Consider the following 23,812-nt stretch of genomic DNA (forward strand, 5'->3'; position numbering starts at 1 on the left):
CTCCTTTGCCATCTTCCCGGGCTACTAGCGGGGCCCTTGGCACCCCAAGAGCAGGGGCAAGGGGTGGCATCTTAGCCCTCCCACCAAGAAAAGTGCAGGACCCACCATACTAACATTGGCCATCTTGTCACAAGGGGAAAGAAATGATGAGATTCAATTAGAGCTAAAACATTAGAATTAAAATACACAGATTTGGGGATCACATCCAAGATTAATTACAAGTCAGATTAATCACTACTAGAAATAAAGTTTTAGCACAAGCCAGCCCCGCCCCCTGCCAGACCAGAGAAGCAAATTTTGAATTTTTTAGCACATAGCTGGGCCGCTGCTCTAGCAGAATAGGCCCCAAAGCTGAGAAAGTAGGTCTTCCTTTTTGTAAGTTTTTTGAGCTCTTCTTGTTTTCTCCATACAGGATAAACAGATGGTCATCTGTTTTTAAAGGTAATGTATCACATAGTATCTTTCTAGGCACATTTACAACAAAAGCTTTAAAAGCACAAATCTATTAATAAAATATTCATGATCCTGAAAGAAGTCCGTTCCTACTCCTCCAAAATAGAATGGAACTCCTTCCCCACTAAACTACCCCTTCAGGGAAAATCTGAGTAAACCAACAGGCTTTGCCCTAAAAACCTTCTAATTCTGGCCCTTCAAACCAAAGAGGAGCTCAAGAACTGAGAGGCCACTACCTATATAAAAATACACACCAAGTTAGATCACCTAAGTTGGCTTTCATCTGAGGAAGATTCCATTGAGACCATCTCTCTGATCCTAACCAGTACCTGAAAAATGAAGAGCCTTGAGTCAAATACACCACCTTGAACTGCCTCTGCAAACAAACTGGAAGCAAGGGTACCCTATGGAAAACCATGTAATATGCTCTACAAGTAAGATATGAGTAACAAACAAGGAGCTGCATTCTCCATTAGCTGACACTTTTGAGCATTCTTCAAGTGTAGCCCCAATTAGTGTAACCCAGGCTAGAGGTGCTACAGATGACTGTGGCAAGATCCACATCTAAAAGAAGTCACCAATACCCTAGCCAAAGGGGAAGAAAAATTAATCTGGGTACTTCTGCAAAGTGGGCATCCAAAAGCAGCCACAAATCCCACAGATCATGTACCTTCAGAACAAAAGTTAGCTCAAGTGACCAGCACCACCACTAGGTCTTATCTTCTGTCATATTTTTATATTCCCTGAAATCCAGAACCCAGAAGAAGGATTTATTTTCAGATATTTCAACTTTAGAGTACCTGACTGTGTTTCACTAATATAATGAACCAAAGAGCATACAACTTTTCATTTAGGACAAGTTTACACAAATTAAGCCATTTTAAAAGCAGCATCTATAATATAGAAAAGTTAGTTTGGGGGTAACAGCATAGTTCCTTAAATCTTCCATTCCTAGTGATACTACGTAGTAAGTGTTTCATTTTAAGAATGAGCAAAAAAATCTGAAAGCCACAAATAACTATATTTGTATAATACTGAATAGCTGATACAATATAATATGGAACAAGTGTGAGCAACGAGGGTAATGCTGTGGTGGGAATATGCTATATAGACCACCGGCCCAGAGGGATGAGGCTTTCTTCAGGCAACTAACAGAAGTTACTAGATCACAGGCCCTGGTTCTCATGGGAGATTTGAATCGCCCCGATATCTGCTGGGAGAGCAATACAGCAGTGCACAGACAATCCAGGAAGTTTTTGGAAAGTGTAGGGGACAAATTTCCTACTGCAAGTGCTGGAGAAACCAACTAGGGGCAGAGCTCTTCTCGACCTGCTGCTCACAAACAGGGAAGAATTAGTAGGGAAGCAAAAGTGGATAGGAACGTGGGAGGTAGACACCATGAAATGGTCAAGTTCACGATCCTGACACAAGGAAGAAAGGAAAGCAGACCCTGGACTTCAGAAATGCAGACTTTGACTCCCTCAGGGAACTGATAGGCAGGATCCCATCTGAGCAGATTTTTGAAATATGAACCCATGTTCATGACTTGGTATTGCCACCTTTATTTCAGCGCTGCCTTCAGAGCTGGGTGGCTGGAGAGCAGTGGCTGCTGGCGAAGTGCCCAGCTCTGAAGGCAACACCACCGCCAGCAGTAGTGCAGAAGTAAGGGTGGCATGATATGGTATTGCCACCTTTACTTCTGTGTTGCTGTTGGCAGCAGTGCTGCCTTCAGAGTTGGGTGGCCAGAGAGAGGGGGCTGCTGTATCCCACTCCCCACCCCCGTGTCCCAGCCTCTATTTGGGAACTTGAAATATGGTAACTCTAGAGGGTCATCACAACCTGAAATATTTTCAAAGGAGAGCCCAACAAAAAAAAGTTTGAGAACCCCTGTTCTGGAGTCTCTTATCAAGACGGGAAACGTTTACTCATTCTCCTTAAAGGTACCCACAACCTTTAACTTTCACATCAAGAGCCACAGAGTGGCAGAAAGAACTCTCTGTGTAGCACTGCACACACCGCAGTGCAGTCTCAGCAATGAATATCAACTCATCTCCTGGTATGAAACTTGAACCATCTTTCTGGCTCTTAGGGAGAGTGCTCCCAACTGCGTTAAAGTCACCTGTGAGATTCCCTGTGTTTCAAAGAGTACACAAGTACATATACATACCATTGAGTTACAAGCTCTTTACAATCATTGGCCAGGGCCTTTTTTTTTTTTTTTTTAAATGCCCATACTACAAATCAAACAGCAGAAACCAGTCACAATAGGCCTCACCTTTTTGGCAGTTGGACTTAATGAAATTTCTCCAATTCAACACTCTCAAAATTGCTACTTCAACTCCCCCACCAACATGCTGTGAATGCTGTTATAACAATACACAAACATTTCCTTTTATGTTGTAACAGTTTATTTTAATATTTTGTACAACTAGCATTGGTCTCCAGTAATAAGTTATAAGAAGTTTACATAAGCAAGATGTTCCCCACCCCCTGCCCCCCAAGGAAAGGAATGTTCAGCTTCCACCACTTCTAATTTATAGGGAAAGAGGGAATGACATTACCTGAAAAACAAAAATGAAACCTAATTCATGAACAGAATTCTCTGGAACAGTTCTTGGGATTAACTATATCTACTTGGATTCCATAAACAAGTGCAGAGGCCACGCCTTCCAAGACTCATTTAAAGAGCACATTAATCTAACTGAAGTTTTTCTTTCATTTTAGGACAGTTTTTAAATTAATGCCATAATGTTCTGCTGTACTGATATATAGTTTACAATCTAGTACAAATAGTAAATGTTTGTAACAATAGATTTTTCTAAAAGTTATTCACATCTCACCTCATTCAACTGTTCCATGTTTCAGTTCCATGTTTTAAAAGGTCTTTCATTTCTTAATGTGCATTTTGTTTTCAAATAAACAGACAAGAGAAACTGACCTCAACAGATATTCCCTTTAAGTAACAGACTACACATAAAACAAATAAATATTTTTTAAAACTCTTCAAGTGGCAACAACAGAGTCTGTTCCAGGGCAGAACCCTGTTATATATTATGTAAAAAGCATTCCAAACCTATTTCTTCAGCAGCACCCCAATTATTCCAGACAGCTACCTGTACCATTTCCCCTGCCTTCATCAGATAACAGAAAAAATTGAAATCAATAATTTAAGAACTTCCTCTCATGCCCATACACAGAGAACTCAAAGATATGTCTGAGATTACATGATTCAGATTCTCTAGCACAGACAAATTAAGGGTTTGTACAAATGTTTCCTTCCTTCGTCCCTCAAAGCATTTTGCTAATAATCCTGAAACAGTTAAGATAGCTCTTTGTAACTTGGAGGATCATTTAAAAAAAAATAAAATAAAATTTTAGTACCAAGGGCTGGCCTCAGGGCTTAGAGGTTAACATGTTACTGCCAGGTTGGAGGCTAACTTTGCATTTTTCATTTTGGAAGCTGGCAGTTTCCTAGACCACTGCTGAGCTTTCAGCCTCTGTGGAAAGCAGCTGCTACAGCACCTATATGTACTTTCTTAGGACACAACTGATTTGGTATCACAGTCTTCTCAGATTCCATGAGTATTGTAATGCTGACAAGTTTGTGAAAAATAGTTTTTAGAAAAATGAAATGGGTGAAGACTCCCCACAACAGACCTGATCCAGAATTCCTGTCAGTGGGAGGTGAGAGTTTTACTACTCTTGGCTGTAGGTGGACAGAGCCCATACCTGGATATTGGGGCGTTTGTTTTTTAAATACCCAATTTAAGTCAAGTAAAAGAAAGCCTTGAATCCTTATTAAAACATTTTTAACAGGAAAATAAAATCGAGACCCAGGAAGTTAAACATTGTTTTTCATATTACTTTGAAAGCCTCATTTTACAATATTATAAACTTTACGACTTCTTAAAGATGAATTAGTTTTTCTGCATCAAGAGGAAGATCAACCCAGTAAATTGGTTTGCATCCCTTGTTAATAGGGATCAGGATTTGTGGCCTAATAAAACTCATGGGGGACTTCTTTTTGTCAAGAAAACAAACAAAAATTGCTCTAGCCATGGAAACATTCTACCACATCCAAATGAGCATATGTAACACCTTCTTCCACAAAAGCATCCCAAGATGCATGCAAGTGTTATAAAGCATGTTATGTTGTCTATCTCTCAGCAGAGGTTGTTCTGATGCCATGTAGTGGTTTTTCCTTTAAGAAATTATATCCCAGTTTAGAACAAAGCCACCCTTTTGTTTTGTTTAACAGGATTTTTTTTTACAATGTTCTGTATATACAACCTTTAAAATACACTTAAAAATAGCTGCACACATTTTATATCTCATTGTATAAGAGAAGTGCAGTCCAGGTAGACCATGCTTCTCAATACGTTAAAAAATATAAATAAAACCCAACCAGACTCTTTCTCCTCTGGTAGCCACGCTGGCCCGGAAGGAACCGTTTTAAAATGGGAGTCTTTCACAAAACACGCTACCTACAAATCTCAGGTTAATTTCCTCAAGCACTTCTATAAAATCTTTCCTTACATATTTGATGTCACACACAGCCATCTTAGCAATGAAATCTGTTGCAACATGCATGTGTGAACTGCCCACTCAACCAACTCCAACCGTGAGGATTTTTCTGGCTTGGTAGAAAAAGGAAATGTAACTATTCCTGCAGTATGGCTGGTTCTCCAAATCACAATTCTTTGTTTTCCTGGATGTTTCTTGCACACGCACCCACACTTTATTTCAAGTTCATCTTTCCTTCTAACCAACGTGCAGATTTCTCCTCCAGACCTTCCAGATCTTGATGTCCCAATGAAACAACGTTATCCATCTAGAGGTTTTCCCAAGTAGACCAAAGTCACCTCTGTGTTGCCATACACAGCAGACACTGCTGGATATAGGCAAGCCTTTGGCAATCCTCTGAATGCAACTCCCAAGAACTCATAGCCTCGCTCAAAGGCTAATGTCTTGTCTTCCATGTCCAAGATTACTCGAATCCTCTCACCTATCTGCAAACGGAGATAGGAAGAAGAGTCAGGCAATATTCAAAGAGAGACCAATCAAAAGGGAAATAAAACAAATAGGCACATAGACAGTAGAACAGAAGACCTTAGGAGAAGGGTGTGTTTCTGTTTCTCAATAAAAATGAATTATTTTTTCTGTGAGTGTCAGTTTTACTGAATGCTCACAAGATTCTGTATAGCTGTACATAAAATTTCAAGTTAACAATCACAATGCTAAATACCCCATATAGGGTACAACCACCAAATGTGACTCTTCACATGTGACTGTTCTGGCAATAAGAATTAATACACTGCATTACATCTACTTCAGTGTTCTGCAGTATGTGGCTATTTTGTAATGGCCTCCACCCTGTATTTCCCATGACTCTGAATATAGCTTTCATTATGATAAATAGGTAAAGCCTTTGCAGAGAGCTTTTAAAGCCACAGAACTGGTTTTAAGAAAGTAGATACTCTATGCCAGGTGCACTAAACCACTTTTTTGGCCAAGCATGCACTCTGAACATCGGCATTACACTCTTATTTACCGATAGAGCAGGAAATTTCAGAACTATGTGTAGGCTTTTCCCATTTGTTTTTGCCAAAAGAAAAAAAAGATATGAGAGTAATAAACATTGTCTGTGCCAGCAGAATCACAGATCAGCATATAAACATGATATTGCATGTCAGTTCATTTACCTAGAGCATGATTTGAAATTTAAATAAGTCACAGCTCCCAACAGCAAGCAGTAACATGATATTGCACAAGCTCCTATGTTGTGGAAGAGTCAAGCCACCCTCAGATGTAGTCTCCTTTAACCTCTAACTTATAAGAGGGCACTTAAGAATGTATACTTTTTAGTCTTTATTTTATGAAAAGAAAGATCATCTCACATGTTTTACTTAATTCAAGCATACTTTAAAGAGACATCAACTTGAAATCAAGTCAATTAAAAACTAAGATCAAAACAGTTTTGTCTACACCATATCCTTGAGTCTCCATGACCATTGCTATGGTTTTAAGTCAGAGGTGGGCAAACTATGGCCTGCGGGCCCGGCCTGCCAGGCCCAGCTAGCCCCTAGCCCCTCTCCTGCTGTCCCCCCTCCCCCACAGCCTCAGCTCGCCGTGCCGCCACCGTGGGAGGGGGCTGCACTGTGGGGGCAGAGGAAACCAGGAAGGGAGGCTCACCTGCAGCCTCAGGGGAGTAGGCGGGCGACAAATGCAGGTGGAGGACTCAGGAGGAGCACCGGGCGGCTGCACAGCCGGCGGGAGAGAAGTGGTGCTTTGAAGGGGAAACCGCTGCTTCTCTCCAACTGCATGGCTGCCCCTGCTCCTCCTGAGTCCTCCGCCCATGTTTGCAGGGCGGCATTCTGAATGGGGCTTTAGAGGGGGGCCTGTCAGGGGGTGGGGATGGATAGGGGGTGGGGTCCCGGGGGGTGGTTAGGGGCCAAGGAGTAGGGGGGGTTGGATGGGTTGGGGATTCTTAGGGGGGCAGGAAGTGGGAGGGGGCAGTTAGGGTTTGGGGAGGCACAGCCTTCCCTACCCAGCCCTCCATACAGTTTTGGAACTCTGATGTGGCCCTCAGGCCAAAAAGTTTGCACACCCCGGTTTTAAGTTCTTCCCCACCCTCCTTTCCTGTTAGGGTGTAAAAGACCCAAACAAGGGAAACTGACCACACAAAGTAAATAGAAAAAGAGTACTTGTGGCACCTTAGAGACTAACTAATTTATTTGAGCATAAGCTTTCGTGAGCTACAGCTCACTTCATCGGATGCATACTGTGGAAACTGCAGAAGACATTATATACACAGAGACCATGAAACAATACCTCCTCCCACCCCACTCTCCTGCTGGTAATAGCTTATCTAAAGTGATCACTCTCCTTACAATGTGTATGATAATCAAGTTGGGCCATTTCCAGCACAAATCCAGGTTTTCTCACCCTCCGCCCCCCCCCACACACAAACTCACTCTCCTGCTGGTAATAGCCCATCCAAAGTGACCACTCTCTTTACAATGTGTATGATAATCAAGGTGAAAAGAAAAGGAGTACTTGTGGCACCTTAGAGACTAACCAATTTATTTGAGCATAAGCTTTCGTGAATGTGATATATGCCATCATGTGCCAGCAATGCCCCTCTGCCATGTACATTGGTCAAACTGGACAGTCTCTACGTAAAAGAATAAATGGACACAAATCAGATGTCAAGAATTATAACATTCATAAACCAGTCGGAGAACACTTCAATCTCTCTGGTCACGCAATCACAGACATGAAGGTCGCTATCTTAAAACAAAAAAACTTCAAATCCAGACTCCAGCAAGAAACTGCTGAATTGGAATTCATTTGCAAATTGGATACTATTAATTTAGGCTTAAATAGAGACTGGGAGTGGCTAAGTCATTATGCAAGGTAGCCTATTTCCCCTTGTTTTTTCCTACTCCCCCCCCCCCCCCCCCAGACGTTCTGGTTAAACTTGGATTTGTGCTGGAAATGGCCCACCTTGATTATCATGCACACTGTAGGGAGAGTGGTCACTTTGGATGGGCTATTACCAGCAGGAGAGTGAGTTTGTGTGGGGGGGGGTCGGAAGGTGAGAAAACCTGGATTTGTGTTGGAAATGGCCCACCTTGATTTTCATATACATTGTAAGGAGAGTGGTCACTTTGGATAAGCTATTACCAGCAGGAGAGTGAGTTTGTGTGTGTGGTTTTTGGAAAAAGGGGGGGGGGGGTGAGAAAACCTAGATTTGTGCTGGAAATGGCCCGACTTGATTATCATCCACATTGTAAGGAGAGTGATCACTTTAGATAAGCTATTACCAGCAGGAGAGTGGGGTGGGAGGAGGTATTGTTTCATGGTCTCTGTGTATATAATGTCTTCTGCAGTTTCCACAGTATGCATCCGATGAAGTGAGCTGTAGCTCACGAAAGCTTATGCTCAAATAAATTGGTTAGTCTCTAAGGTGCCACAAGTATTCCTTTTCTTTTTGCAAATACAGACTAACACAGCTGTTACTCTGAAACAAAGTAAATAGGTAGAGTGACTACACACAGTGTTATCAAACACACAAAATCAACTACAGAAAAAATAGTCTCTCTGATCTTTAAATTACAGTAATATTATGTTTTACTCATAAAAATCATAGATACATGTTTCAGAAAAAAGTGCAATTTTTTAAATTTAAGTGCCATTACACAGATCATACCATTCAGACAGCTAACTTTACTTAGAGTGGGGATTTAGGAATATTATATATAAATATACATTTAAACAATGTTCACCGACTAAAATGCAGCCACATCTGAAGTGGAACATCACACAACACTACATAATAGTGTAAGTCAGGAAGTATAGCATATTCAATTGAAGCTGTACTGTCAGAAAATCTAGTAGGCAGAACATAGTTAACCAAAAGTGGAATTTGGCCAAAGCTAAATACCACAATTTTGGGGGGGGAAAGTGCCACACACTCCCTAATTATGGCGAGTTACCTGAACATCAATGTTATGTTTCATCCAAAAGATGTCACCTCTAAGAATATCAATTATTGAATAAACATCACTTCTACATCACCCAGGACTTCCTTGGAGAATTCCTATCCAATTACCGACTAGACTCAGCACACTTAACACTGGGATGTACCAAAAAGACATAATGCTTATCAAACACAGCCCTGTTATTGGTGGACAAATCCCTGGTTAAAACATTTAGAATGCTCTAGTACCTTTTATTACAAAAAAAAAAAAAAGAGGTAGCTTCCTTTCAATGAACTGTATGAATGCAGGATAATATCAAATAAGATTTGAGATAAAAGAAAGGTTCAATATTAATTTCATTCTAACTGGAAGAGACAACGTAGGATCCAGAATCCGTATACCATATAGGGATGTAATCTAAAATAAACCAGTAAATTAGAAAAAAGGTTATCAGGTAAATTTTTCCCCTCAAAAGGTAAACATATTGTATACATTGCCATGTCTGACCAGTTTAGGAAACAGACATTTTTATAATAGAAAAGGGACATATTAAAGAACAGTGTTAAGGCTTATTAGGCAATGAAGTCTTTTTCTTGCCCAACAATTCTTGAAGAAGAACTGTTTACAGATGCAGTAGAGCCTCTAGCTGGTGCTTAGTCTCACTCACCTGGTATTTTGGTGCATTATTGCACTGTGGGAAACTGCCATTTACTTCTCCATTATGTAGCAAATTATTGTCCACCAGATTCCACCCCCAACTCTGGTCATCACTGCCCAGCAGTGCTACATAGCCCTGACACTGCATGGGAGCCCGTTTTGTGGCAATTCCAATTACTGCCACTGTGCCAAGAGGGCCCTCCCACCAAACTTCCCAAGCATGACGACCCTCACTGAAACCAATCTTGGTCCTTGCCCCATCTGTGCTCTGAGCAATGGGGTTCCGGTGCAATGTAAATCCATTTTTCTTGATGTACACATTCCTGGAGCAGTCATTGGTGCTGAAAGCATGTTGAAAGGCCCGTACCTAAAACCACAGGAAGAAAGAAGGGATTTTTGAGTGGAGGGAATAATCATAAAATGAATTAATTCATTAACATCCTACAGCTCATTCCCACCAAATTTCAAACTTTTTTTTAAAACCAGTGTAGAGGAGACGCAAAAGTACGCAGGATCAGAGGTGCCAAGTTCCTGAGTTCCTGAGTGGTGCTCAACAACCCCCCCCACTCCATCCCAGATCCCGCCCCCACTTCACCCTTTCCCCCAAGCTCCCACCTCCGACCCTTCCCGCACCTCTTCCCACCCCTGCTCCTCTCCCTCCCTGCCAGTGCCTCCTGCACACCACTGAACAGCTGATTGTGGCAGGCAGGAGGGCTGTGGGAGGAGCTGATCTGTGGGGCTGCCAGTGGGTGCAGAGCACCCATTATTTTTTTCTTGTGGGTGCTCCAGCCCCGGAGCACCCAGAGTCAGCACCTATATGCAGGATAGTGGGTTTACTGGTTGAAGACTCCAGAGACTAGGGAACCAGAGTACATGAGCCCCTGACACAGAGCAGTAGAGAGGACGGAGGGGAATGGTAGGAAGTGGAGGGCACCTGTAAGACAAGCAATTAAAAGCCCTGTCAATATTAGGGAAATTTTTCAAATAGCCAACCCGATTTCAGCTTCCCAGGCCACAGCAATGGGGACAGCCTCCTGGCTGTGCAGAGTATTTTAAGCACAGTTGACCAGACTTGCTTTGAACAGCTGGTAAGACCAACGCTTAATACTATGGCGGCAGCTTAAGACAAGCCTTCCTTGCAAGAAGATGACAATTCAGCAGCACCAGATCTACTTGCCGTTTTCCAACAGGGGAGATGGAAGTTGGGCAGTGGGTGTGGGGAGGCGCAGCCAGGGAAAACCTGCTCTCCATAGGCCAGTCCCGTTGTCAAGGCGAAGGTAGAGAACAGTCATTTCAGGGAGTAGAGAACGGCTCTGGCAGCGCTGGGGCCGGGACGGCGGGCGCGGCGGGAGGGTCCCCCCCCAAAAGTGCCCGGGTGCGCGGACAGCGCCGGCCGGCCCTGCACAGTCGCTATCGCCGCGCGGGGTGCCCTGGCCCTGCAGCGATCCCGGCGGCGCAGCACGAGCCGCCAGCCCTGCCCCCCGCCGGGGCGGTTCGGCCGCTGGGGGCCTGTGGCGAAGCCCCGCTCACCTTGCCCTTGTAGGTGGGCACGTTGCAGAGGATGTCGGTGCGCAGCGCCTCCTCGGCCAGGCTGCGGGCGGCCAGGCTGCGCCACACCTCGCTGTTCTCGTCACCGTGCAGGACGCGGTGCCACAGCCGGCAGACCAGCGCGCAGCTGCGCAGCTCCCGCAGCTCCAGGTAGGAGAACACCAGCTCCAGCACCCTCCCGGGCAGCCGCCAACCCGTGCCCCCCGCCGCGCCCCCACCGCCGCCCGCCGCCATCGCCTCTGGCGGCGCTCACCGGCCGCTCGCCCCTCCTCCCGGCGCCGGCCGGCCGGCCGGCAACAACCGCCGCCACCCGTTCCGCGAGACCCCCCGCGACGGCGCGAGCCGCGGTACCAGCCCCTGAGGCGGCGCCAGCCACACTAGCCAGCCTCGCGGCAACCGGCAATACAGTGCGGGGCGGCGCGAGCTGTTTGCCCTCCCCGGACTGGCGACAAGTGCGGGCGGAAGTGAGCTCTGCGGTTGGGCAGGAGGGGTCCAACTGAGATTCCAGAGTGCCACAGTTTATCCCGGGAACATAGTAGTTAGCGATGCCCAGCCCAGCCCAGCCCATCCACCCGGCCTTCTCCACAGCAGCTTCACGCCTACTTTGTACCAGGAGAGAGTGAAAGCAGGGGCACCATGTTGGTTAAGGGCAGAGCTGTCATAGGATCTCGGAGCGCATGCGCCTCAGCGTACACTACCTTGGCCATAGAGGAGACACAGAAGTCCGTTGAGTTGACGTAATTATGCTGCGCCGGAACAGGCGGGTCACGCGGGGAAGCTGGGTGCTTGGTGTACTTAGAGGTAACGCGGCCTCCTTTCCAGCGGCCTTCACCCCCCGTCTCCCTCGCAGCACGGACAAGAGCGAGCGGTGGGAGCTGCTTATCCCCTGGCCTTCCTTCCAGCTCATCCTTCCTGGGCCTTTCCCCCCGTCGCGCCGTCCCCCGCTCCTTGCCTATAGTTATTTCCCTTCCCCCCACGCCGGCCTTCCTGCTAGCTATCGCCTTCCCTGCTCACCCCGCTCGAGCCTCCCCCTCCGCGCAGGCCTTACCTCCAGCCCTCTCCCCTTCACCTGGGCCTTCCCTTCAGCCACCCCACTCACCCCGCCCCCGCTCGGGCCTTCCCTCGAGCCATCTCCCTCACCCAACTTCTCCCCCCGCATCGGGCCTTCACTCCAGCCACCCTGCCCCCTCCCCCCCGCCTAATCCTCCCCCTGGGCCTTTCCTACCATTCCCCCGCTAACCTCCCTCATGCCGTCCTCCTCACACACACCCCAGGCCTTCCCTACAGCCACCCCCAAACACCCCCCCCCTTTCCTGGTCTTCCATCCAGCCATACCTGTCAGGTCCTTTCCTCCAGCCACCTGCACTCCACTCACTTCCCTTTGCAGGGGCCCTTTCATACGGCCACCCTCTTCCTGCTTACCCCCTGGGCCTTTCCTATACCCCCCTCGATCCCCAGTCACCACCACTGGCTTTTGACTACAGCCACTTCCACACAAACCCACTCTCATCCATCCCATGGGGGGAGGAGGGGAGAGCTTTGCCTACAGCTGCCCATCATTCCTCTTGCTCATCCCCGCCACCAGGGGCCTTTGCCTATGACTGCCACCCCCAACTGTAAACCTCCACTACGGCCATGTCCTACCCCTGTGTGCACACAAAGAGCTTTGTTAGATGTGCTGTATAGTTTTAAAAAGATCCCTGCTGCCAAGAGTTTACAATTTAAAATCATATTAATATATTTAACATCATTGATCTTTGCCTCCACCACAAAATTTGAACAAATCATGTTTGGTTTAAAATAGAGGCGATGCTTCTTATCACACTTTGAATTGGAATGACAAATTGCTGAAATACTTAATATATTTGTGTTGTTTCAACCATAATATGTAAAGCTGTTTACAAAGCCTCAACAATTTTAGGCCCTAGCCTACAATATGATTCATATAGGTGCCAGGGTCCTTCCAGGTGGGTCCAATTGCAGGAGCAGAGCTTTAGACATACTTGCTGATGACTCCAACTAATAAGGGTAAACATGGTCATCAAGCACATTAGTAAATTCAAGTTAGCTAAAGTTCAAGCCCTGGGAAGTCTGGACCAGCCACAGATCTCCAACTCCTGGAATGTGACGTTCTGTAAAAGCATTCTGCTAGCAGTGTCACATGCAGGTATGTGCCACCTTGCAACCCCATAGTAAAGTGAGTGCCGTGTATAAGGAATTCAGCATGGTTTTATCATGTTCTTTATATCCTATTATACTAAAATGTAAAATATTTTACAGATCCACATTTTTTAAAAACATGTGGGTTTATAAATACTGGCAAGGTTTTTTTAAAGAAAATCCACACTTTTTCAAAGTGGCTTTCTTTGCCCCATAGAGTGGGTTGGCAGTGAGGTTCCAGGACAGGTGTACCAGCAGACTGCAAGCAGTGGTGTCACACGCAAGAAGCTGGAGACTGGTGGTGATTCGTACTTTAGGACCAGCAATGGGGCCAAACGAGCAAAAAGTTTTACCTTACACAAATGCTGAATTCCTCCTCTGATGAGGCTTCCAGCAACTTCAGAAAAATGCTGAACACAGTTTTTTGCACATCACATTTTTATAGTTTTAGATGCTGGTCTCTTTTACCTGAAAATTCAATAGCTAAAGTCAAAGCACCAAAGAAAGTTCCTCAACCTTCTCTCTCTCAATGGCTCTGAACAACAGGTTACTTCCTCCCTTCTGATCTCATATTTAAACTTGTTCACTTCATCCCTCAATTAACTCAGTTCCTCCGACCTCCACCAATTTACATCATTCTGGCTTCACTGACACTAGACTGGTGGAGTCCTTTTTTATTTTTTCATTTCAGTTTTTCCATATCTCATCTTTGTATGTTTCCTTTCTGCTTATGTGGGTAGTGCTGTATATAGCTAAACGATTGTATTTGTTCTGCTTACAGTGATGATGTTACTTCATGCAAACCCCACCATTATCAAAATAAGCTTATTGTTTAGGAAGAATAGAACTTTGTCTTATACAGCAATTTTCTTACTCTAGGTATCTGTGTGCTTTACAAAGCAGTTTAGTGACTGTGTAGTCAGAGGAAGTAGTCATGCTGTAAATGGTAGATTTCACACAGCTTGGAACCTTAGAATTTGTTTTATGAAAAGGGAGTGTTGGCCAGGATATTAATGCTTGGTCACACTAGGAACTTATGTCAATATAACACCACACCTCTGAGTGACAGTTAACAGACCTAACCCCTGGTGTAGACAGCGCTATGTTGACGGGGCGGAGGTGGGGGGGTTCTCCCATCAACATAGCCACTGCCTCTTGGGGAGGTGGAGTACCCACACAAATGGGAGAAACTTTCCTGTCAGCGTAGGTAGCATCTTCACTAAGTGCTACAGGATTCAGCTGCACTGCTTCAGCTCTGAAAGTGTAAACAAGTCCTGAGATTTTTCCCCTACTCTTTTCAGTAAGTGCAATAGAAACTTTAACTTATGTGTTGTGATAGCACCTAGATACCCCAGTCAGAGACTGTGACTCCATTGTGCTGAGCGCTATATGCACATAATGAAAAGACAGTCCTTGTTGCAGGGGTTGCAGCTGAAGTAACTTCCACCTACACAGCTACTCAAGATTAGCAGAACGTGATTTAATTTAGTTCATGTACCGGACAGAGCACTTCTCCCAATAGAGCAACAAGGGGATGATGCAAAACATCAATAGTGTTTGAGCCCAAGTCCCAATTAATGTGCTTACCTATACAGGTGTCTGTTTTACCTTAGGGACACTAGTATCTCATTCAGTACATGTCACTGTGTCAGCCAAACATGCTTTCATTCTTAATTTTTTACTGTAATAGGAAAAACCCTTCCCTAACATCAATTTGTTTTCTTTCACAGACTCCTTTGAAGTATCATGGCAGTCAAGTGGAGTAATGGACATTCCTCTTCTATACTGTGCTTGAATGTAAACAAAGAAGGGCTGGTAGCTTCAGGAGCAGAGAGAGGAGAACTCACAATCTGGAATGAGGAGGGGATTCATTTAGGACAGATACAGCTCCCGAGGGCAGATGATGTCACCTGTGTTGTGTTCTCTCCCACCTATCCCAGCAGGCTGTACACCTCCCATGGTGAAACCATTAGTGTATTGGATGTCAGATCCCTTAAGGGGCCAGTTGAATGCTTTCGTCTGAATGAAGAAGAGATCAATTGCCTGTCAGTGAATGAGATAGACAGTGTCCTGGCTGCTGCAGATGACTCTGGGGCAATAAAAATTATGAACTTGGAAAACAAGAAAGTCAGCCGGTCCTTGAGGAGGCATTCAAACATCTGCTCCTCAGTTGCCTTTCGACCTCAGCGCCCTCAAAGCCTTGTGTCTTGTGGACTGGACATGAAGGTGATTTTTATAGTAGATGGTGGATGATGGCTAGAGATCTTAAAATATCAACCGGATATGAGTAATTAGATGATATTTGCTGTACTCTTCCATTCTAGGATAGTTAATGTGGCTCTCCAACACTCCTAATGTGGTCCCACCATAATAGCCAGCAGTATAGTGAGGATATTCATAATGCTGTTTTCTGCACAGTAGTTGCATTGTTTCTATTGTTGCCTTCCTTTATTATAAAAGAGTTGGGAAAGCAGGAATTAGAGCAGTGATACTCAGACTGAGGCTCGCGAGTAGCAAGTGGCTCTTTAATGCGCCTCCTGTGGCTTTTTTCAGCACATATTAAAATACTATGATTTTATTATTAACCAATCAGAATGCACTTTTACTATGTTATTAACCAATTTTAGTTGATAAAATAATACTTGGTCACTCATTTTGCTGTGATAATTATTTGTATATATTTATATATAATATAAACCCATTCATATTTAAATATGAATGTATAGCACTATAGTAAATGAAACAATGAATTCACACTACTATGACTCTTTTGGGTAATGTTGATCACCAATTTGGCTTCTGAACCACTGAGGTCCGAGTGTCACTGAATTACAGTATTCTTTCAAAGGGGGTGTGAGAAGTGGCAGCAGAGCTAAAAAAAGCAACTAGCCTAAGACAGAGAGGAACAGCCCTTGGATAGTTGTGGCTGAGAACTTCAGTCTGTCGTCAACAAACAGATCACAGGTCAAATCACCCAAAGCCTGAATTAGCCAAGACTCAGAGGTTCTGTCTGGTGTGAAGAAAGGGGAAAAATCATGACAGAAGGTGGCTGTAAAGAGCTTGCACCACATTAACTATCATTGTTTTTCTTTATGCATACTGACTTTTTCCAATATTGCAAATATATTAAATATTGCAAACAGAACTTTGTGAGTGGTTTGCAAAAAGGGTTAACCTTTGATACTACTGTTCTGACATTTAATACAGATTAGTTAAAAGCACATTTGACTGATACATACAATGATAACGAGGTTTTTGTTTAAAATTTAATGGGTTATTCCTTTGTTTTAATAACCTCTTGAAAGTTTAAATGAAATCAATTACTTTTTTTAAATTGTCCTTCCTCTACCTCACTTCAAATTCCAACTTTAGGTTTACTGTTTAGGACTAGATTTCTTTTTTTAAAGAAAAATATTTAAATGTTACTGAATCACATGGACTTTGCAAAAAGATAGGGGGAAAGTCAGTTTGGGAGTATACCCTAACTTTGACAGTGTACCCTTTATTAATCCTCCAATGATAAAACATGACTCAGGTTATTCTTTGAGCATAGAGATGCTGGGGTCTGTTTTTTTTTCTTGAAGGCAAAATCCACTGGGGGAGTGATATAAACTTAATGCAAACAACATTCCAAACATTGCAGTACCCAGGTTTTGATAGCTTATTAGGGTGTAGTCCTGCAAATAGGCCCCTTGACGTTAAAGGACTACTTTTGTATGGAAGGGCTTTCAGATTCAAAACCTGACACTGGATGCGTATTTCCAGGATATCCTGAGGGGTGGGGTACTCCTGGAACTGGCATAGCCATCTCTACAGGTCACTGCTATTTTATTTACTTGCCTCTAAGTTTTGAGAGGGGAAAAAAAACAGCTTTGAGTGTTCATCCTATGACTTTAGCTGCATATATACTAATTCCCACGAGCACTATCACATTTGTCATGTTCTAGTTAAGGTGATAGTGTTCATTATAAACCTCAATTTTTGAATTCATAATGTAGCTATAATTCAGTAAAGGCAGACTTTTTTATATAGTGGTTAAGATTTGGAAACCTGGTTGCCTAAAGTTCCTAAATCTATAGTTAAGTACTTTGAGAAATAATTTTCAGAAGTGCTGAGTACCCAAGAAATCAATTGAAGTTAATGGGAGGTGCAGGCACTCAGCACTTTTGAAAATCAGGCCATTTATTTTAAGGTGCCTAAATATAGATTTAGGAGCTTAACTTTACACACCAGGTTTGAATATTTTGGTCAGAGTCTTGTCCTTTTATATGTCTTTTTCTCACGTGCTGGGGGTGGGGTGGGGGAGAGAATAGATGTTTTTACGGTTTCTGAAGCTTCCTTGTGTTCCTGTAGCTCAGTAGACTCATAGACTTTAAGGTCAGAAGGGACCATTACGATCGTCTAGTCTAACCTCCTGCACAACACAGGCCACAGAATCTCACCCATCCACTCCTGTAATAAACCCCTAACCTATGTCTGAGCTATTGAAGTCCTCAAATCATGGTTTAAAGACTTCAAGGTGCAGAGAATCCTCCAGCAAGTGACCCGTGCGCCGCGCTGCAGAGGAAGGTGAAAAACCCCCAGGACCTCTGCCAATCTGCCCTGGAGGAAAATTCCTTCCTGACCCCAAAGATGGAGATCAGCTGAACCCTGAGCATGTGGGCAAGATTCACCAGCCAGTAACATCATTTGTTTTGCATTGCCACCTAACACACGTACTACCCCGTTGGGTGGCTCATCCATAATTCTGACTTGCAGTACTGGAAGTCAAATAATGCTCCATTTGGAAGCATATTTATTGCAATATGGGGATTTTGCAGGTGGTAGAGTCTTATTAAGTTTTATCATCTGGAGATGTGTTCTCACCAGATTATGATAATACAGGAAACGATTCTGATCATCTTGTATTGTCTCTTCAAATAAGTGAACTCAAATGTTCAGTGAGGTGAGTATGGAATTTGGGTTGTGGTCCCCTCCCCCCAACTGATAATGGGAACTATGCAGGTAAATCCCTGTGTGCTGTTTTGGAGACTTAGGCGGTTACTGTTAAAGGGCCACTACCTGTTAAAATTGATAATGTTTCATTTTTATATTTTACCCAGCCTGGCTAGAGAAACTGGACTGGCCTGTTTCTAGTCAGTTTCACTTCTCATGCAGTAGCGCAATGCTACACTGAGGGTTGCAAATACTGTGGTGTGATAAATTGGGAATATAGCTGTACAATTCATGGATTGTGTATGAGCTAATGAACCCTATGTGTCAGTCAGGCTGCAAACTCCATTTTGAACATGCAGCCTTTTGACTTCTCTATGGTGTACTTCCTTCCATGTTGGGTTAAAAATTCCAAAGGTGGTGTCAGAACAACAGTAGAAGGTAGTTGACTCCTAAGTACCCAATCATAGGAAACCTATTCACTCCAGACAAAAGACTGGTCCTAGCCCAGAAGAACTGCTTAGCAGGGGAAGTCACAGCAACAAAGTCACTTGACAAGGGTTTGCCCTCCTGTGGGGAAGCTGGCAAGGGTGTCGCCTTAAGGGGAGGCTGAAGGTTTGAAAAGGGCAGAGGATGGTCTGCTCAGCTGGGGTTGGGGCCATTTACTGTAGTCTGAGGGAGAAATCACTCACCTTGTAACACCCTGCCTTCCTGGACCCACATGGTACCCCAAGGAAAGGGCCAGCTAGCAAGTGAGGGATCTTGCAATTTCAAATGTATGTTTTTGTATCATGTGTGGCCTCCTGTGCTTTATCTGTTAAAGAGCAATTGTGCTAGAATCAGTGCAAAGCCTGTCTACCAGTATGTGTTAAGCATTCACAATATTGCCCCGGGAGAGTTCAATGTAATCAGAAGCTTCACACTTTGGATGGAGTTCTGGGAGAGGGGTGTGTTTAAGTATCAGGGGGTCTGACGGGTCAGTGCTGCACCCAGAGGGCCTTAGGCAGCTGGACAGTAGGTTCCAACACTCAGAAGGAGGTGATGGATAAAAGATTTCCGCCACTGTTCCCTCTAAGCTGTACACGTGTGCGCATGCACACATCCTAAACACCGCGCACACAAAATTTGCACAGAAGCACAAAAATTTGCACAGAAGAAATTTTTTGCGCACACAGCCTGTCAAAAATTAAAGGGAACATTGGTCTGTGCCCTGAGTGTCAAGGGACTCAGATTTGGGACAGTGGCTGGACTCCATTCAGGCTCCAGGAACTTGAAACACCCTGGGGGTCCAGAGCACAGAGGCTTGGATTCCCCTGAACTGTTAGTATGTTATCATGAAATTTGGCTAGTATTTATATAATGTTTTAAATATGTTCAGCATTATCTACAAAGTCATCAACCCCCACTATGAAGTAGGCGTTCTCCCCATTTACAGATAAGGAAATGAAATGGGTAACCAAAGGCGGCAGAGAAAGTGTCTGACTCTCAACACTGTTCTCATTCCCCATTACACTGGTGTGTTCCTTTTTCAGTTTCATAGTTAAAACTGTCTGTGTGTCATGGCTACCACTGCTCAGATGCCTCCGAAAGCATTCAGAGTGGTTTCTTCACCACTTCCACCTTCTCAAGGGTTGAGTCTTAACTATCCAAAGGAAGGCTGTTTCAGCAGCTGTAGTGCTAAGTCATTTTTTATGGTTTGATTTGAAGGTTATGCTGTGGAACCTGCAGAAAGCTCGCCCGCTGTGGACCATGAACCTGCAGGAGAACGAAGCAGAGGGAGCAGAACACCAATCAGCTGGCCAGTTCTTTAATCCTCCCCTAGCCCATTCTCTGTCTGTTGCAGCATGTGGCAACATCTTTGGTTGTGGAGGTGAAGACGGTAAAATCCGGATCTTCAGGGTAACAGGTGTCAAGTTTGAACAGGAGCTGGGGTTTAAGGGTCACACTTTGGGGGTGTCACAGGTCCTCTTTCTGCCAGAAGTATATTGGCTGCTTTCTGGAGGAAATGATGGGAAGGTGTTACTGTGGGATGTCAGCAGTGAAGTTGGGAAGCAACTGAAGAGTCCTGTGAAATCCATCCACAGGAGGAAGGCCAGAACACCAACTTCCACCAAGAGAGATGGAGAGCCCAATGCAATGGTTACAAATGAACATGCCGGAGTTTTACCAAAACTAAGCATAGAACATGGAGAGAAGGTGAACTGGATTTCATATGCAGAGATCAAAGGCTTCAGGAGGGTATTAGTTGCGGATCAGAGCAGTTGTATATCTGTATATCCTCTGACTGAAACCTAGACACACATTGTTTAAGGAAATCTTGGCAAGTAGCTAGTTTTCTGGGTTGTTGTGAGCTGGCCTACCTGGTTCTCTACAGAGTACCCTCCTGTTTGTTACCATGGAGAGTAAACTTCCTGTAGCTTAAATAATTACCAGCTCTTATGCATGTTTAGAAGCGGCCAGGAATTTGCTGTGGCACATTATGCACATAAGTAACATTGCTTTATCTTTTTCAGTAGTGGCACATCTTCACTGTAAATATTTTCTTATGGGGGTTGGAAGATGGTGCATCTTGAACATAGGTGTGACTTTGTTTGAAATGGATTGAGAGGCGGCTCAAAAATGAGCAGACTGAGGCAGGCTCATGCTGCAGGTTGTAACATGCAAACATTGTAAGAAAGAACCTATTCAGTCTGGGAGAAAAATGGTGGCCTTTTCTGTAAAAACTAAATCAATGGGTGTGGTAAGCTTTGCTGCAGGTGTAATTGACTGGAGTCCTCAAACCCCTGCACTATAAGAAAACTACTAATTTTCCTGCTTTGCCTCCTTACCTCTTTAGTTCTTTGCTTTCCCTGTTTCAACATTTCTGGCAATTTAGGCCTAAATTAGACATATTCTCTGATCATCTGAGCTGCAACAACTGAAAATGTGGGTTTCAAGCATGTTTGAACTATTTTTAATTTAATATAGTTAAGAATAATTACGGAAGTGGGTTAAATAGCTAAATTGATTAAAGTTCATCATTAAGTGGGATTTTCAGACTGGAACAACATTGGGGGTGGGGGGAAATGTTAACAGCTGTTTACTTGGCTTGTCCTCCTCTGATTTTGTGTCACAGAAGAAAAAATCTTTTAAATCTGTTTTAATAAAAGCTTTCTCCCTCACTGTGCTCCTTGTGCTCCTGCTTGCTCTTGTATGACTATCCTATGTAACCCTATATGCTGTGCAAAATGTGAAGTTGAGCATTTTATAACTTAAATGCAGAGTATAATAAAAATATAGAGGGCCAAATGCTGCTGTCTTCCTTACACAAATAGTATCACTGATTTCAAGCGTTACTTGCATAAATAGGGCGAGCAGGTTCTTGCCTTAGGTGGACTGTTAGCTTAAAAATGGGGGGGGGGGAGGTGACCAAATGTAAATCCTGTGCCTTGGAAGTTATTTAATAAACTCTCGGCTTTTATGCAATATGCAAATAATTCAGAAATTGTATTTTCCCAGGATGACCTGTATCACTAATGTGCTAAAAGTGCACTACTTCTACAGTTTGGAAACCAATCTGACCAATTAAATTATTTCCATCTCTTTGTTTATACATGTAAACGAGCGATCTTTGCCAAAAATACTGAACTTTGAAGTATTAAATCTGAGATTACTAAAATAAGGTTAATTTGTGTTTGTCAATTAGAAGCTTTTTTTGGGGGCAAGCAGTAAGATAATGGGAGAGATGGATTGTCCTTTTATCGTAAGAAAAGAGCCAAACTGTAACTAAAATACTTAGTAGACATTCCCCTCTGGCTACCGAAATAATCCACTGTACATCTGTGATGTTGCACTCCATATACTTTATGAAAATACGATAATGAGTGTGAATATAATGTAACTAGAATATGCTTTATGCAAAAGGTCTTTTGTAAGGTATAATTACAAAGCTTATAATCTACTGAATGTTCATCCTATTTGTATGAATGTATCATTTCTATGTCTTGAGTTAGGAGAATAAGATATAAACTTGTATTACTGATGTAAACATGTTAAGTGGAAGACATTAAGGGTGCTTTCAGAATCAATCACCTGTAAATGGCTCTATTTACTTGTAAGCCTTCCTGTGAGTCAGGCCAGAAAGAATGGAGGCTTGGGGTCTCACAGGACATGTGATCATGTCACCTGGTACTGGAATTCATTTTAAACCTGGTGCTTTTGCATTTAGAAGGAGGGGTGGGGACCCAGAGACACACAAGATTTCCGCCTTTTGCCAAAGCCATAAAAGGGTGTGGGACAGAATAAAGGGGGCTGCAGTCATGAGAAATCCCCTTTGTTACCACCTGAGGTGAAACTAACAAGAACTGTACCAGGGGAAAGGATTGGGCCCAGACTAGGAAGGAGTCTAGTCTGTGAAAGAAGCTTATTGGAACATCTCTGAGGGTGAGATTTACCTGTATTCAGTTTCTTAATGTATTAGGCTTAGACTTGTGTGTTGTGCTTTATTTTGCTTGGTAACTTATTTTGTTCTGTCATTACTTGAAGCTACTTAAATCCTACTTTTTATGCTAAATAAAATCACTTTTATTTATTAATTTACCCAGAGTAAGTGATTAATACCTGTGGGAGTAAACAGCTGTGCATATCTCTCCATCAGTGTTCTAGAGGGTGGACAATTTATGAGTTTAGCCTGTATAAGCTTTATACAAAGTAAAACAGATTTATTTGGGGTTTGGATCCCATTGGGAGCTGGGTGTCTGGGTGCTGGAGATAGGAAACCTGCTGAACAGTTTTGGTTAAAGTCTGCAGCTTTGAGGGTGTGGTTCAGACCCTGGGTTTGTGTTGCAGCAGAGTAGCATGTCTGGCTCAACAAGACAGGGTTCTGGAGTCCCAAGCTGGGCAAGGAAAACGGTGTCAGAGGTAGTTTCAGCATGTCAGGTGACAGTTGCAAGGGGGTCTCTGTGACTGAGCCCATCACAATGGCATAGTTGAACACGATTGTGCACAGCTGATTGCTTTGAGACACTGGCAGTGATTTTAAGTGAGTTTTAAGTGTGCTAGCTGGAAAACCGACAAAGTGGTTACTGGTTTGTTATTTTCTGTTTGTTTATTTCGGGTGAGGGAAATAAGCACAGGAAAACAGGAAAATGACTACCAGTGAGGCAGCCACAAAACTAGAGCTGGCCAGACTGGAAGCGAAAGAGAAGGCAAAGGACCGCAAGTTTCAAATGAGGCTCAAAGAAGCAGCTGCAGCCAGGGAGGAGGCTGCACACAGAAGGGCTATGGAGGCAGAAGCAGCCAGGGAGGAAGTTGCTCGCAAAAGAGCCATGGAGTTAAAGGAGAAAGAGCTTGAAGCCCAGAGGCTAGCATAGCAAGATGCTCAGAAGGAGAAGAAAAGAGAGAGGCAGCTAGCCCTGGAGTTAAAAGACTTAATAGAAAATCAAGAAATACAGGCCTAAACTGAGACCCAGAAGCATGAACTGCCTGTAATGGAGTAGAAGAGAGAAAACCTTTCAGCAGCTGGCTCTACTTCCTCAAAAATCCACAAATGGGAATGATTATGCCCACAGTATGATGAATCCAGTGATATTGCTGAATAT

At 43.7% G+C, this 23,812-nt stretch overlaps 2 protein-coding genes across 4 annotated transcripts; one reads left to right on the plus strand and one right to left on the minus strand.

Annotated features, from left to right (window-relative positions):
* Positions 1–5,263: 5,263 nt before the first annotated feature.
* Positions 5,264–11,794, minus strand: FBXO45 (F-box protein 45). The gene is made up of 3 exons (XM_073360395.1): positions 11,124–11,794; positions 9,604–9,960; positions 5,264–5,462 (listed from the first exon to the last, which is right to left on the minus strand). Exons 1-3 carry the CDS (start codon positions 11,373–11,375, stop codon positions 5,277–5,279), a joined length of 795 nt encoding a protein of 264 aa, XP_073216496.1. The 5' UTR covers positions 11,376–11,794; the 3' UTR covers positions 5,264–5,276.
* On the plus strand, positions 10,798–22,811 carry WDR53 (WD repeat domain 53). Of its 3 annotated transcripts, none has more exons than XM_073360393.1 (3): positions 10,798–11,291; positions 15,032–15,527; positions 19,941–22,811. In XM_073360393.1, the coding sequence occupies exons 2-3, from the start codon at positions 15,048–15,050 to the stop codon at positions 20,526–20,528; spliced, it is 1,068 nt and encodes a 355-aa protein (XP_073216494.1). In that variant the 5' UTR covers positions 10,798–11,291; positions 15,032–15,047; the 3' UTR covers positions 20,529–22,811. The 3 variants fall into 3 exon arrangements, with proteins under 3 accessions (XP_073216494.1, XP_073216495.1, XP_073216493.1); XM_073360394.1 differs by lacking the exon at positions 10,798–11,291 and adding an exon at positions 11,452–12,009; XM_073360392.1 differs by lacking the exon at positions 10,798–11,291 and adding an exon at positions 11,454–11,942.
* Positions 22,812–23,812: the final 1,001 nt, after the last annotated feature.

This window comes from Lepidochelys kempii, chromosome 9, assembly GCF_965140265.1.
Source record: "Lepidochelys kempii isolate rLepKem1 chromosome 9, rLepKem1.hap2, whole genome shotgun sequence".
NCBI lineage: Eukaryota > Metazoa > Chordata > Testudines > Cheloniidae > Lepidochelys > Lepidochelys kempii.